The 14,954-nt window shown below is 38.0% G+C and overlaps 2 protein-coding genes across 7 annotated transcripts in view; both read left to right on the top strand.

Annotated features, from left to right (window-relative positions):
• The window catches only part of OSBPL8 (oxysterol binding protein like 8), a 93,440-nt gene extending 78,800 nt beyond the window's left edge, over window positions 1-14,640 (top strand). For all 6 annotated transcript variants that reach the window (XM_035901702.1, XM_009646276.2, XM_035901705.1 and 3 more), the window contains 13 exons: window positions 143-327; window positions 1,035-1,116; window positions 1,802-1,900; window positions 2,339-2,435; window positions 2,762-2,860; window positions 4,324-4,421; window positions 5,773-5,862; window positions 6,430-6,566; window positions 6,885-7,070; window positions 9,355-9,442; window positions 9,846-9,948; window positions 10,543-10,648; window positions 10,831-14,640. In XM_035901702.1, the coding sequence (XP_035757595.1) occupies window positions 143-327; window positions 1,035-1,116; window positions 1,802-1,900; window positions 2,339-2,435; window positions 2,762-2,860; window positions 4,324-4,421; window positions 5,773-5,862; window positions 6,430-6,566; window positions 6,885-7,070; window positions 9,355-9,442; window positions 9,846-9,948; window positions 10,543-10,648; window positions 10,831-10,966 (1,506 nt within the window). In that variant the 3' untranslated portion in view covers window positions 10,967-14,640. The remainder of the gene's footprint in view (window positions 1-142; window positions 328-1,034; window positions 1,117-1,801; window positions 1,901-2,338; window positions 2,436-2,761; window positions 2,861-4,323; window positions 4,422-5,772; window positions 5,863-6,429; window positions 6,567-6,884; window positions 7,071-9,354; window positions 9,443-9,845; window positions 9,949-10,542; window positions 10,649-10,830) is intronic.
• BBS10 (Bardet-Biedl syndrome 10) overlaps window positions 11,106-14,954 on the top strand; it is a 7,557-nt gene continuing 3,708 nt past the window's right edge. The window contains exons 1-2 of the mRNA XM_009646321.2: window positions 11,106-11,141; window positions 11,201-11,290. Of these exons, the coding sequence (XP_009644616.1) occupies window positions 11,106-11,141; window positions 11,201-11,290 (126 nt within the window). The remainder of the gene's footprint in view (window positions 11,142-11,200; window positions 11,291-14,954) is intronic.

Below are 14,954 nucleotides of genomic sequence, written 5' to 3'. Positions count from 1 at the left end.
CCCGTAGTTTCTTCAGCTTCTCTGAGTCATTCATTTTAAGTATCCATTTTCCATTCTCATTGCATCCTTAGAACGTGTTGGCCTGTGTTCTGAAGGATTATTTTCTTTCTCCTTTCTGTAAGCAGTTTTTTGTCCATCCTAGGCAGGGGAGGCTGCTCAGACAGAAGTAGTGTCAGAAGAAAACAAAAGCCTGATCTGGACACTGCTGAAGCAAGTCCGGCCAGGAATGGACTTGTCCAAGGTTGTGCTGCCTACGTTTATCTTAGAACCTCGTTCTTTCCTGGACAAGCTGTCTGATTACTACTACCATGCAGACTTTCTGTCTGAGTGAGTCAATCCTATCTCTGGTTTTTGTTCTTTTAATTTTTTAAACTAAAATGGGGTAACAGCATATACTGAAACATTTGATCCGGTCTACTTAAACAACATCATAGACTGCTTAGAGTTTGAATGTTTGTCTGACAATTTATCAGTCATCAGATATCCTTGTTTCCTGAAAGATAACTGCCTGAGAGCTCATAATAGCAATTGTCTTACAGACATTTCTGGTTTAGCTGATTTAGCTGAGACTGATTAGAAGACTTCTCAAAATCAGTTTAATTTTTTTTCTCTAGGAGGCATGTTTAAGATAGTAAAACAGTTCCATTCGGATTTATAGTTGCCTGCTCAAATGTAGCTAATGACTGTAAATTGAAATATTATTCAACAATAAGTTCTGTATGTGAGTAGGCTGGTTCTCTAAAGTGGCACCTTTTATAGATTGAAGAACTTCAGTGGGGGTGGAACAGGATTTAATGTTACAAAGAACAAACTCAATTATGGAAATACCTTTTCTGATTTTTTGTTTGACATTTTCAGACAATTATTCAAAAACTTAAAATTTGCTGCAGTCAGGCTGAAAATTTTACAGCACTGCAAGTCACAAACCCTTTGTTTTGGTCAGCTCCTAGGTACAACATATATCACCAGATTGATAGCGTGTTATAACTGAAACAATATTGGTATTTGATCTGTGTGTTCTGTTTGTTTCATAGAGCTGCTCTTGAAGAGAATGCTTACAACCGCATGAAAAAAGTAGTGAAGTGGTATTTATCAGGATTCTACAAAAAGCCAAAGGTATCCTCTTACAGATTATTTTGTCTTTAGTCACTGTGTCTGGTTTGAGGGTTTAGGGATATGGAGTAAGTTTTTGTTTTTAAATTATATTGTTATGCATTTTTTAAAAGCAAGGTCAAGTGCTCATTATTTACTCAAATACATTATGGACCTTTTTGGTCTCTAGCCATGCTTAAGAGAAACTATATTCAATTGTTTGGGTTTTTCTTTTTCCCTTGGAGTAGAAGCTGAACTAAACATCTTGTGATAAAGTTGAGCCAGTTCTATGTTTAACATTCTTCAGTGATAACATGCTGCAGCTGGAGGAGTAATATTTCCACTACTTCATTTAGCTTTACACTGAATAGTCTTTATAGTCATGTTGGTGGGAAACAGTATTGAAAGAAGAAAGTACTTACTACCTAACTTCAGATAAAAGGTCTGTAATAATTCTCCTACAGAAATTCTTATGTTCTCTTTGTCCTTACGTGTAGCCTAGAATAGTTCAGCAGATACACTAAATCTATGCCAATTTCCTTAGAATGAAAAGCAGAGCAACTGAGCCTAATATTCAAATGATGAATTCAAGTACAATGTGCTTTAGCATATATATTATGATTTTGTGTGTGTGTCTTACTTTATCAGTCTGTCACTGAAGATACTTTGTGGTAACGGTATGGTTATTCTCTGTTCTGTTTCTGTTTAGGGACTGAAAAAGCCATACAATCCTATACTTGGTGAGACTTTCCGCTGCATGTGGATTCATCCAAGGACGAATAGCAAGACTTTTTATATTGCAGAACAGGTAGCTGCAATAACCAGCACAAATATTTTGAAGAAAAATAAATACGTTGCATTTCTGTGCTAGATAAACAATATGGCAGTTTCAGAAAATGTATTTAAGAGTATGAATAGTATCCTAAAAGCTCTCCTGATGAGCGTAGGTTCTTTCACAGATGTCGCTTTTAGTGTGTCTTTCTAGAGAGACAGAGAGAAAGGTGTTTCCAGCATTTCAGTTTCCTCTTCCTCCAGTAAAAGTCAGGTGCTAATTTTCTTATATCTTGAAATTCAGTAAGACTGTTTGCTTGATCTTTATCTTTAAAGGTTATTGTCACATTTTACATATATTAACTGTATTCTGTTATGTGTAGCTTGAATTTTGCATTCTGTTGTTATTAGGTCAAGGTTTATACTATGTTCCGTGTTCTTTTTTTTTATTCAAATATTATTTTTTTTCCAACAGGTATCCCATCATCCTCCAATATCTGCCTTTTACGTTAGCAACCGCAAGGATGGTTTTTGCCTTAGTGGTAGCATTCTGGCCAAATCCAAATTCTATGGTAAATAATGGGGTTTTTTTGGTTGTACCTTTATTGAGAAGTGTAAAATCAGTGCAAATGAGCTGTGTTTTGAGGATGAAAGAAGGCTGTTAGAAGAATCAGGGGTTTGATCATTGTATTATCCTTTCCTTACAAATTTTTGCTACTGGTCTTTGGAATAGTAGTTTCTAGTTTTGGAATATTTTCATTTTTAATTGGAGATACTAGAAAGGATAGCTTGTAATGCTAAATATACTGATGTTCTTAATTTCATTGCTCAGTTATTAGGAAATGTTGACTGTTGCCTTGTGGTGTAAAAAATGTGATCTTCTGTCTTTGAATTTCAGGGAATTCATTATCTGCCATACTAGATGGAGAAGGACGGCTAACATTCCTAAATAGGGGAGAAGATTATGTAATGACAATGCCATATGCTCATTGTAAAGGTAGTGGGTTTTTTCATTCTCTGGATGGCAAAGTTACGAGAACAGAAGTTTATTATTCTAAATAGTATATGTGTTGGATTCAAGCTTGTCATCTGAGAAGAGTGTTCTGAACATTGGCAACATTGGTGGCTCTAGGCTTCCACATATTTTATCAGGCGAAAAATAGATCTATTGTTAAAGCAATCATCTATTTTTTGGCACAGAAAAAGATGTTTTTTTTCATAAATAGTAAGAGCATATATATATAGCTATCTGCCGTTACATGACAGTAATTTACTGTTTGAGTTGATTTTTTTAAAGAACAGTTTTGGGCTTTTCCAATATTTTCCTCTTGTAAACATAAAAGGCAGTGTAGTATCTACACCTCACTGTGTGATCTGAGTGTAAATCATGACCATTTGTCTTTAGTTTCACTATGGTAAGCCAGTCAGTGGTTTGTAAAGCTTTCTGGCAAGTCAGTAGTAGTACAAAATACATTGCAGAGTTGCAGATTTTTAAGCTGTTACTTATTCAGGTATACCTACCCATAATTTCTCTGCCAGAATTCTCTTTCAGAAGCCTTACAGTCAGCAACTACAATATTTTCTTCATTTGAGATGTATGAAAATGAATCAGCAGAATTAGATAATTTGGTATTAGTTTGGTAGGCTTTTCTCTTCTTTCATGGATGTTTTTAATACTCTGTTGGACTCTTTTTTTGTACAGCTTTGGTGACAAAAATAATACTTAACAATTAAAAAGCATATAATGGAGACATTCAAGTCAAACAGGAAGAAGGTGACTAGTGTGACTGATAAAGCTGACAGAGAGGGAGAAAGGTAGAGGAATATGCAGGGAAGGGGAATCTGCATGGTGAAAAGAACATATTTGCACATGCATCCACTGTATGTAAAATTACATTGTGTTAAAAAAAAGCTGGATTGCAGAGAGAAAGACAGTAATCATGGGAAAGTATGCTCAGCATTGTCAAACTTGCACTTCCAAAGGTCTTTAGAGAGGTGATCAGTGTTGTCTTGTATTGGTTGTCCATGGTTGTCTTCACCCGTGGTCTGACTGTACATACTGTTTCTGTTCAAGTGAAGTTTTTCTTTGCTCTCTTTGTCACGGAGTTATTTTCCTGTCTTTATTTAACCTCAAAAGCTTCCCTCCTCCAGTCATCTCCAATAAGACTAAATACCACCCTTGCTAGAGCCAGCAGCATATGCTGCCAAAGATATGTCTTAATAAATTGTTTTTCCTGTTTATCTGTAATTCCCTTAAATATTTTTGTTTCTGTTTGGGTTATCTTATTTGGCAGAAAGATCATGCTTATTATTAGGAAAGGTCATCTGAAAAGATGATTTTTCCTCTGGCACAGACATGTTTACTCTAGGAGTTGTGCCCAAATAACTTGTTTTTTTTGTCTTGTTCAGTTATAAACATTCATTTTAGCTGGTGGTTTGGGTTTTTTTGTTGTTGTGCAGGAATTCTTTATGGCACAATGACCTTAGAGCTTGGGGGAACAGTCAACATCACCTGTGAGAAAACTGGCTACAGTGCAACAATTGAATTCAAACTCAAGGTTAGTAAATTCTGTGAGTGGGCACAAGAAGGAGAACGAGCATAATGATAATTTAAAAAAAAAAAAAAAGTATCAGGTCACTCCTTAGACATGATCTGATGTAATATAGAACTGTCTTTTTGGAAACAGAGGAATTTTCATTTTAACTGCTACATATCCAACTATATGTGTCTAGCAAACAGTGATTATTTTTTGTAAAAAAAGGAATTGCATTGTCGTCTCTTTCTTTAATGTATTCTGTGTCCAAAGGTTTTGACTGAAACTTAGAGTGCTGTCTTCATCTCTGGAGATAAGAGATGCAAACGTATTGCTAGTTGCATGAATCTTAAGAACAGCTCTAGTAGGGAAAAAGCAGCGGTCTGTCTTATTTCTAGCAGTGGCAACAGTGCGTGCCTAGGGAAGTGTAAGAACAGGGGAAGTGTTTAGTGATCTGATCAGTAGTTTGGGTATTTTGTGTATTGTTGTTAATATACCTTGGTGACTTCTAATTCTCTAAAAATGTTCAGGGTCTTTTTAAACTCCTGGAGAGCCCTTGGAGGAGAACTCAGACCCAGGTTCCCCTTTTCCATCCTGGGTAAAATTTAAGTTGCTCATGACACCTTGAATAAAGATGATGTAAAGGCTTGGGCTAGCATTTGTATCAGCCTAATGCCCAGTGCCAAGCAACAGTTTACATGGACTATTTTTGGCAGCTGTGCTTGCTGTAGGAGCACCTCCCCACTCACAAAAGCTAAACAAAGGTTTCTAAACTACGTAGAGATTGCTTGCGCTTCTGAAAAAAAATAGTTTTAAAGCTGAACAAACAGTTGCTAAGGAGAAGTGTGCATATAGAGAGGGAAACTGCATTCAGTTGAAATTACAGGGGAAGCATAAAGGTTAGGAGGCTGTGTTAATTGATATTTTGCCTTATCAGCCCACAGGATACATGTGCAGACTATCAAAAAAAGCCGAAGAAAATCCCTGGCAGTGATTTTTATTGTTGCTTCTGCAAGAGTTAATCTCTAGTAACAAATGGTCCTTGGCAAAGTGGTGAAATTAGTGTAGCAAATGACTATTTCTTCCAAGATATAATTGTGTCACTGTTTTCTGCATTATTTTCTGTTTTCTTGCCACATTTCTTAGAAAATGCTTTTGCTCAGCAAATCTTTAATGAAAATACAGCACGGGAGAACAATGTACTGTGGTTTTAGACTTGTTGGGGGATTAAATGTGCACAAGTTACAACATTAAAAGCCATCAGGGCCGTTTACCTCACATTTCATAAATGCACTTTTTTCTTTAACACTAAACATAAATGCAAAAATAATTTGCTATTAAAACAAACATGAAAGCATTTATTTTTGTTTTGCAGCCTTTTTTGGGTAACAACGACAGTGTTAACCAAATATCAGGGAAAATTAAGCTTGGCAAAGAAGTTCTTGCTATTCTGGAGGGTCACTGGGTAAGTGTTTTATAAATTCTGGCTAATAGTTGAGACAGGTGAAAATAGCACTTAGTTACAAAAAAGACTCAGGTTTAAAAAAAAAAGAGTTGATTAAGTACCAATTTTATAAAAGGTTTCTCTTTACAGTTAGACAGTTCTCAAGAATCAATGTAGTATTATTTGCAGCTGTTAAAAGGTGGAAAAGTTGTGTACATTTGAGTAGTTCTGGAAGAAAATACATTTCAGCTTGCGAAATGTTTTTAGTATATGTGTTAGTACTGTGAAGAATTGTTATGGCATCAGCATGAAATGTTTAAACTTGTTTCAGGTCAGGTGAGATGACCCTGGCACCGCTGGGTTTTGGACATGGTAACTGTTCCATTGCATCTCTGTTCCAAGTTAGAACTAGCACAGAGTGCAGAAATTGACTTTTAAAGTTAGCATCTCTGATTATTCTTAACTATGTGCATCCAAAAGAAAATAAATTCTTGTTACAAAAAAAGATTGCGTATTCCTCCCTTTCGTGTTATTTTGGCACTCTTTGAGATTGTTACAATTAAAGTAACTGAATTAAATATGTTACAGGACAGTGAAGTTACTATTAGTGACAAGAAGACAGATGTTTCAGAGACATTCTGGAACCCGACATCTGATATCAAGCAGCGTAGATTGCCTAGATACACAGTAAAGTTTGAAGAGCAAGATGACTTCGAGTCAGAGAAGTAAGTTCCCTTTAGAACCATGTATAATTATTTTGACAAAATAAAACTCATAATCTTCTCCAAAATATGATTTCTTTCTTTCCCATGTTTGCTGATGTTGGCCTGTAAAACAAGAATGCAACACTGTTAAATATAAGGTCATTATTTACAAACCTTACAATCATGGAAAGTCTTGATGGAAATGTAGATAAAAAACATATGACGACATGGTAATATTCTGTTTAGAGGTTGGTCCATTTGCTTAGCCTGTAATTAAGGAAATGTTTGCAAACATTTCTGTCAACCAGATTGTAACTCTCTATATTGCTCGTTTGTCAGGCTTTGGCAACAAGTGACAAGAGCAATAAATAATAAAGACCAAACAGAAGCTACTCAAGAGAAATATGTTCTGGAAGAAGCTCAGAGGAGGAGTGCCAAAGAGAGGAAACTTAAGGGTGAAGAGTGGACATGCAAGCTGTTCGATCAGGACTCAGTCACCGGAGAATGGCACTACAAATATGCTGAGTGAGTCCTGAAGTGCTTGTAAAAAAACTACTTGTTAAATGCTTGGTAGTGTTGCTGAGCCTCTCCCTGTGGTTTCAGAAGCAAAAGAACCCAGATATATAGCTGAGTTCAAACTCGTGAAATATGTAATGCTATTTGATGTTCTTATTTATGTATTTTAATTAAATTGCATGCAATTTTTTAGCTGAACTGGGTTGGCCCTTTTAGTGTTGAAAAGGCAGTGACTGCTAATGCAGCAAACCATGTTTCATGCAACCGCTGCAATGGGCTTTTTTGTTTTTATCTTTATGGTTATGTATCTCTACAAATCCGTGCAATGTGCTAGAGTTTCTTGGGCATGGAACTGTGGGATGCATTGTGCTCCTTTTTTCTCCCTCCTGACACTGACTAGAGCAGCTACACAGATTTTCCCAGAGTGGGAAATACAGTACATAAGAGCATACCAACTGGAAATCAGAAAATCTAGCATCTGGCAATCAGAAAAGCCTGTGCTTAGTTGAACTGAGCTATTTAATTAATTTGTTATATGTTAGAATAACTTTGAGAATAACAAGTTTACAGCAGTGGTTAATGGTAGGACCAGGTGGCTCTGCTCAGCTGTCAGATATGCCCCGTGCACATGAGTGTCTGTGATCTTTGTGCGATGATCTGGATCAGCAGATGAAGATGTGGCTGTCTCCCTGACTGCTGGGATGCGTTCTGTGTTCTCACCAACACTTGCAAGAGTCAGCGTGGAGCTGAGCCCTTTACTAGTGACGGTTTTCACAGAACACCTACATTCTGCTGATTCTTTTTCAATACCCAGTACACTTCTATATTGCAGGGATTGTAAAAGTAAAATACCCGAAGATTATATGCTCTGAGTTAAGTAATTCTGAAGCCATGGATGCTGGAAGTATATTCCCATGGCTAAACCTGGGAACCCTTCATCATTCTGTACAAGAACAGCAATACTGGGGCAGTGGCCTAAGTGTGTGTACAGAGAAGAATACAAGAATACTGAGTACCCTTCATGTCTCCAGCAAATTTGCAAATCGTGTTTCCTGGAACGAAGCAGGGATTCTGTGTATTTAGCAACTCTCAATGGCTTTCATTTCCATGAATTTCCTTGGTTTCCTCTTAAGTCTGTGCAGACTTTTACCACCCAAAACGTCCTGCAGCAGGGAATTCCCCAACTAGACTAAATGCTCTGTGAAACAGCCTCTCTTGGTTTGAACCTTCTAGTGCTGTCGATGCCTCTTCCTGTTGGAAGAGTTGTGAATAGTCCAGCCGAATTGACTGCCCATACTGTTGCACTCTGTGTAAAACCATCAGGAAAAGTACCTCAAAGTTATCTGGATTACGGATTTAGGCATCTGGATTACAGATACAAAAGACCTTTGGGAGAGCAAGCTACCTTAGGCGACATTTGATTCAAGTCAGGTTAAGCTAAGATGTAAATGCGGGTCTGTGTTCACAACATCTGAAATGGCTACAACCGTTTTAAAATGCATATGGGAGGAGATGATAGGAAATATATGCTTAATCTGCTCTCACTAAAGCTCTGCATCAGAACATGCAGCTGGTTTGCAGTTTCTGTCCTGAAAAGGTTGCAATCAGTGGGGATGTCACTTTTTGCCTTTGGCTGCTTGCTGTTCTCCAGTGAGCTATGTGTCTTTTGCTTGATTTTTTTTTTTTATTATTTTTTAATTGTATATCAGCCTGTTCTTGGAAAAGCACTCTTGTAAAATCAGAACAAGAAACTGTGCGTAGCTCGTTAGTGCCTCTTGAAACCAGTCTTGATTACTATTAACCAATTTGGGCTGAAAGCAGGTTTGAGGTGACTGATTCTTAACCTCTCCTTCCTAGGCACCTTTTAAAAGAAAAAACAAATAACATTCCAAAATAATAATAGTTTTCACAATCCCCTAATTTCCCTGCAGTCCTAGAATAATAACCTACCATGCAGAAAAATAATAACCTACCAAGCAGAAAACTTTTCCATGTTTGACAAATGTGTATCTCTAGCCAGATAATTTCATAATTATATTGTTGGTTAATACAATAGCTTGTATTCTTACCAGCTGGGTGAGGGTTTGACCTGGATGTGAAGTTTATTTTTGGCTCTCTTGGTCCTTCAGTCCACGACTGGTCTATAGGTGGAAGATAGGATCACTTGTTCTGTGTCTGACTTCTGTATAGGGAGAGAGAGCTTTAACCCATTCATAGCAAATAGTTTCTGAGCAGGAAAATATTTCTGATTTAAATTGCTGCGGTATTAATCAACTACATTCACTTTGTCTAGTACCAGACCATGGGACCCTTTGAATGATATGATCCAATTTGAAAAAGATGGCACCATCCAAACAAAAGTTCGACATCGGACACCAATGGTATGTTCCAGTTCTGTTAGCATGTGCAGCAAGATCCAAGGACTTGTACATATTCCATTATGTGTATAAAGGTCATCAAAGCATTGGGAGTGATGGGAAATACTATTGTTATGCTACAAACACGTAGTTTACCCACTGCATTGTCTTTCACTTCTGTGTGGCATCCTAAGCGGTAGAGATTACTTGATTGGATAGGAATATAAAATATGAAGACTTGAACTCAACAGTTTAACGTGTATTTTCCCTTAAATGGGAAGATGCACAAACTTCAGACTGCTTATACATCAAGAATTTTAACTTGGATTTCTGTTAGATACTGTGCTTTTGACTGTTACTGTTAGGATGTGCTGCTTTGCTACAGTTCTGGTTCCCTGGAAATAATTCATAAGTTTATCAATTGTAGGTTAATGTTCCAAAAGTCAAACGAAAGCCAGCCAGTCAGAAGAAAGGGGAGTGTGGTTTCTCATCCCCGGAGCCTGATAACCAGGATTCCTCTGGGAGCGAAGGTAGGAAAAGATACTCTTGCATACAGAAGTAATAACTTTATTTGACAGTGAAACAGAGTTCTGTAGTCACACATACTCTTCTTATCTCAATGTTTGTGTTGTGAAATAATGCACGTTTTAGATCACAGTTTTATCCAACATGAAGCACATTCTGGAAAAACAAAAGAAGCAGAATGGTTTACGGTTTTAATTGCAAACTTTGCTGTCCATTTAAACCTGTAGTGTAGGTAGGCTTAAGTGCTGCACATATTTAGTATCCGGGAAAAAAATTGTGTTTGTAAACTCTTGCCTTTCTTAAAACCAGGTTAATTGTTTTAATTTGTAGATCAGTATGTTGCTAGAAGGCAGATTGTTGTTGTTGATAATGCTTGCAGAAATTAAACAATATAGTGAGTGTTTTAAGACACTTCAAGTGCTTCCCTTGCTGTGCTGTGCTACAGGTGACAGAAATAAAGTTTTAGTTTTCAGTAGAAGCTTAGTTAGAAAACTTTCTCCTCATTTTTGCAACCGGTTGAGTTTGTCATTAGTGCTTTGTTACTTTTTGGACTTAGCAGTCACTTCTGCAAATTACATCTGGCTTTTGTATCTTTCCAGCGCAACTTCTGAAGCATAATACGAGAATAAGGAAAAAAGGGGCAGACCTTGGTGAACTGCAGAGTGCCATTGAATCTATAAAGGAGACACAAGAAGACATTAAGAGGTAGTACTACCTAAAATGCTTTAAAATGGTTTAGAGAATACTAATTTTCTAGCTTTTTTTCCTTGGAGGCTGGTGTGTATCTTTCTACTTTAGAGCCTTGATGCCTTTAAACTACTTAACATACTAGAAAATGCCAAATTGTCTAGATTGTAATTTACAGGATGTTATTTTCTATCTTACAGAGACATTATGGCTCTACGAAACAGAGTCACTTCTAATTCACCACCTGTGGACTACCATTTCTTGCAGTTTAAGCACTATGTCTTCATTTTACTCCTGGTTCTGCTGCAGCTTATCATTAATTTCTTATTCAAATAGAAAGTGTGAACAAAGGCCTTTTTGAACTGGAATGATCGAACTGTTACTGGGGACCATATTTTAGGTTGGACTTTAAATGATGCAATATTATCTAAAAGAGGCCTGTAGCTACAACTTACAGAACTTTGCCTCGGCGTCCATGGTTCAGAATCATACTCCCGTCTACCCAGTTGAAGTAAGAATTGTATAAGTGCCAGTACACTCTTGCTCCTGGTGTGTGCCTCTGTCTCGCAGACATACGACATCAGCCTTGTGTTTCGTGTTACGTCATATGCTGTACTGATGGATCTTCACCACAGAATAGATGAAGTCAAAAATTCAGAGGTCAGACCCTGTAGGTAGGATGTGATTCCTGTTACAATAGAACGATACACGAGCATACTTTGTTACATTTAAACTTGCCACTTTTGTAACAAAGGAACTTTTGAAGTAGCCAACAGTTTTTGTAAATGGCGTTGGATGTTTGGAAGTAAACTTTTGTTTAAGGTCAGACAAATACATTATTATACAAAGATCATGAGTGTTAGGAACTGGCAAGTAAAAAGGTGAAGTCTTGGGGAATTCTGCAATGTAATGTCCTTGATGTGTTTTGGAAGTATGACAGTTTTTATCCTGAATTACTATAGTGGCTTGTAAGCCAGCTGTTTTATTTTTATAGTTTTAAAAACATCAGATTCTTCATAAAAACATTCCCACATCTACTGTACAGAGCACATTTTTAACTGGGTAGGTACTGTCTTGGTCCACTCTCAAGAATTGCAAGCGTCAAGGATTTACAGTATGTTTGTAAGTCTTGATAAATCTACAGCTTTGAATTTACATTTGTGTATGGCCATGCCACAGTAAGCAGACAAACTGCTGATGCCAGGACTCTTTCTTATTTTTGAAACAAAATGTGAAGATGCAAAGGTGTGCTTAGTATGTAGCCTGCATTGAACCTCCCAAAAGGCAGACGATGTGGAACAGAATTCAGGCACCGTCGTGAGTTCACTTGCAAATGAAAACATGTGTGTTTACAAGGGGAAAGTTTTCAGAAATTGTGGGATGGCTAGTAACACACATATCAAAACACATAAGAGTGAAACCCTAAGTCTTTCTTAGATTCCTCCTTACTGCAGTGTATGCTACCCAAGAGAACACACGGATGCACCTAGTCATTACGCTGTAGCCACACAAATTCATGTGAAGCTTAAGTTTCGATTTAAACCCAGGGTTTCTAACATTTTTATTTGAAGAAATGTATGCATGTATAGAACTTGTAAAATTCCAGCACAAAAATGCAGTGCCAGTGTTTATCTGGGGAATTCCTTACGCCAGTCAAGCATACCAAGTCAAAAAGGGGCTGTAGTATTGTAACCCAGGTGAGACAACAGGAGGATGAGCAGCACGCTGCGAAGGGCAGCCAAGTTTGTTTTCAGAGGATTCTCTTGGAAATCAAATCCGTCCTGGGCAGTGGAACAGTTCAAAGGTCACTTGCGGCTTTTTGCCATGGCCCGGTTATCCCGCTGCCTCCGGCAGCCTCCCCGACTCGGCAGGTGATCTACCTTTCTGTTCTGCATTGGTCTCACCCAGTAGTTAGTGAAAATACTATTTACTTGTTTGTCAGTCTAGCTCATATTGCCGTGGCTGACATCTTCACACACCTCCCTTCTCTTCCACCTTTCCCCTTCTTTGGGCCTCAGCTATATAAAAGTTTATTGCTTAAGCAGTCAACTTCAGCTTATTTCTTACAGCTTCATATTAGCATGGTTTGGTCTTCAATCATTTTCTGCAATGCGGTACCTTAACCAGAGTGATCTTGTACACGTGGGCAAGATCAAACTTGGTTGGACTTCTGTTGTATCTATAGCCGATGAGGTAAAATTTGTGAATATAGAAAGTCCCTCAAGTTTAAAAAAAATCCCGAAGTTAAGTCTCTAAACAGAAACTGAAGTTGTTATACTGCCATGTATGGAGTGGCATAGAGAAAGCAGAATGTAATAGCATTCATTTAATGTTCTTAGCCTGGAATTTGGCTGTTCATTACCGCATTCAGATGTCAAAGCTTCACCTGTCTTAAGATCCATCAAAAGCCTTTGAGCGTACCCTGTACATGGGAGTAGTACAAGAGGAAATGAGCAAGAATTTGGTCAATAACTTCAGTCCCCTAAAATAAGACTCTGCTAAATTTCTGGTGCTGAAACTCTTTGACTGATAGTTACAAGATTTATCTCCCGTGTAAATAGAAATGTCCTTTTGCCCTTTGATGTCAGTTTTTTTAATCACTTCTATTCAAGATCAGTTAACAACGCAGTCTGCGTGTATTTTCACACGGACTGCACGGTGTAGTAAGTGTGGATCGGACCCGGCCAGCTGGCTGGCAGCGCGGTGTTGGACAATGTCGGACTAAACAGATACTCCATGTCTGAAATTCATGCTCTTGAGCTGATAAGTAAAGGACTCAAACGGAGCGAGACAAAATGCCTGTGCATATTTGCCTTTTCAATTTATTTTTTAGAGTTTAATTCTGTTGTGAAAGTGGTTGTAGTGATGGTCCAGGAAGGTAAAGCATATATGACGAAACTTTTTGAAAAGTAAAACTGCAGACTTTTGCTTGACTGTATGATTAGATAACTTAAATTCTAAGTCGTACACGGAAAACCTAGTAATTCCTGTTTTGCTGGGGTTTGTACGACGTTCCCTCATGTGAAGAGAACAAAGAAATTGCTTGCCTGATTTTTACAGTACAGCTGGCCACAGGCGCGGATGAAGCCTGTTCTTTAGCGCGTCGCCATTGTCCGGTTTAACCGTGATGTGTTGCTGATCTTGAATATGATGTGCTTAAGACTGAGCTCTGCACATAGCTACGAAAATTGATTGTACAGTTTGCAGATGTTTGAGGGCTGTGGCCTCCTACTAGGTTTTAAAGTTTGAAACAGCACTTGTTTTCACACTTGATTTACAAACCTTGTTTTCTTTGTTGGTTTTTTTTTTTCTTGTACAGGAAATATTTTCAGAATTTGTTACCATGTGGGTTTGTTGTTCTGGTTTTGTTTTGGTTATTTTTTTTCAAATGCACTCTAAGCCTTTAATTTTCCATTTAGGTACAGATTGCCTAGTTAGGTACAGATGACCTAAGGTAAGAAAAAATAAATACACCATGTGAAATGTAGCAAGTATCAGTTTCGGCAGTTGATGAAGTTTCTTGCATTTCACAGGTTCGATTCCTTTTAAATAGTTGGCATTACTTAATGAGGATATGGCCTGGTTGTTTCCCCACTCCTCCCAATTAAATCTCTTAAATTATTTGAAAGGTTGTCCCATAAAATGTAGTGACGGTGGTTTCTTCCATTTTTTGTTTGTTGTTTGCTGCCCTCCTGTGCCTTTGGGAATTTTACTTCTTTTTTTTTTTTTTTTTTTTTTTTGCTAGACTGGTGTTTATGAAACACTTTGGATTCAGTGTTTCCTACAGTTTCTGAAAGGCTGTTACTTCACTGCTGTCTGTGTAAATAACATATAACAAGGATTCTGTACATCTGTAAGTTTTAATTATTGTTATTTCGAGGGTATCCTCAAATCACGGAAAATTGGGCAGGTATTCAAGTATTGTAAACAGTGCCTTCTTTGATGGGTTTCCTGCTGTTCCGAGGCATGTAAAGAAGATGTGTCAAGTTCGTGCCATATGTAACATCTGACCTTTTGTGAGGGCTTTTGTCTTTGAAAACTAATTTTCCGGCTTAGTCAGACTCGGGAACGGGGGGGGGGGAATCTCAACTATTAAAACACATTGAATTATTCCCTCTTCTGGCGGGTGAGCCACGAGCGGAGGATTTCTGGTGTTTGATACCATCTTGCTGCAGCACTTTGTTTGCGGTAGTGCGGCAGGGGCCGTACCAAACGGGACAGCCTCACAGACCGCTTCGGCTTCTTACCCTGAAGGCAACCCCAGAGCCCACCGAGGGCGGCGGGCAGGCTCCTGCCTGCGCCCCTCGCCCCGGGAGCGGCCCCC

Source organism: Egretta garzetta, unplaced genomic scaffold, assembly GCF_000687185.1.
Source record: "Egretta garzetta isolate BGI_Z169 unplaced genomic scaffold, ASM68718v1 scaffold68, whole genome shotgun sequence".
Taxonomy (NCBI): domain Eukaryota; kingdom Metazoa; phylum Chordata; class Aves; order Pelecaniformes; family Ardeidae; genus Egretta; species Egretta garzetta.
This window is presented reverse-complemented; position numbering and strand designations above follow the sequence as displayed.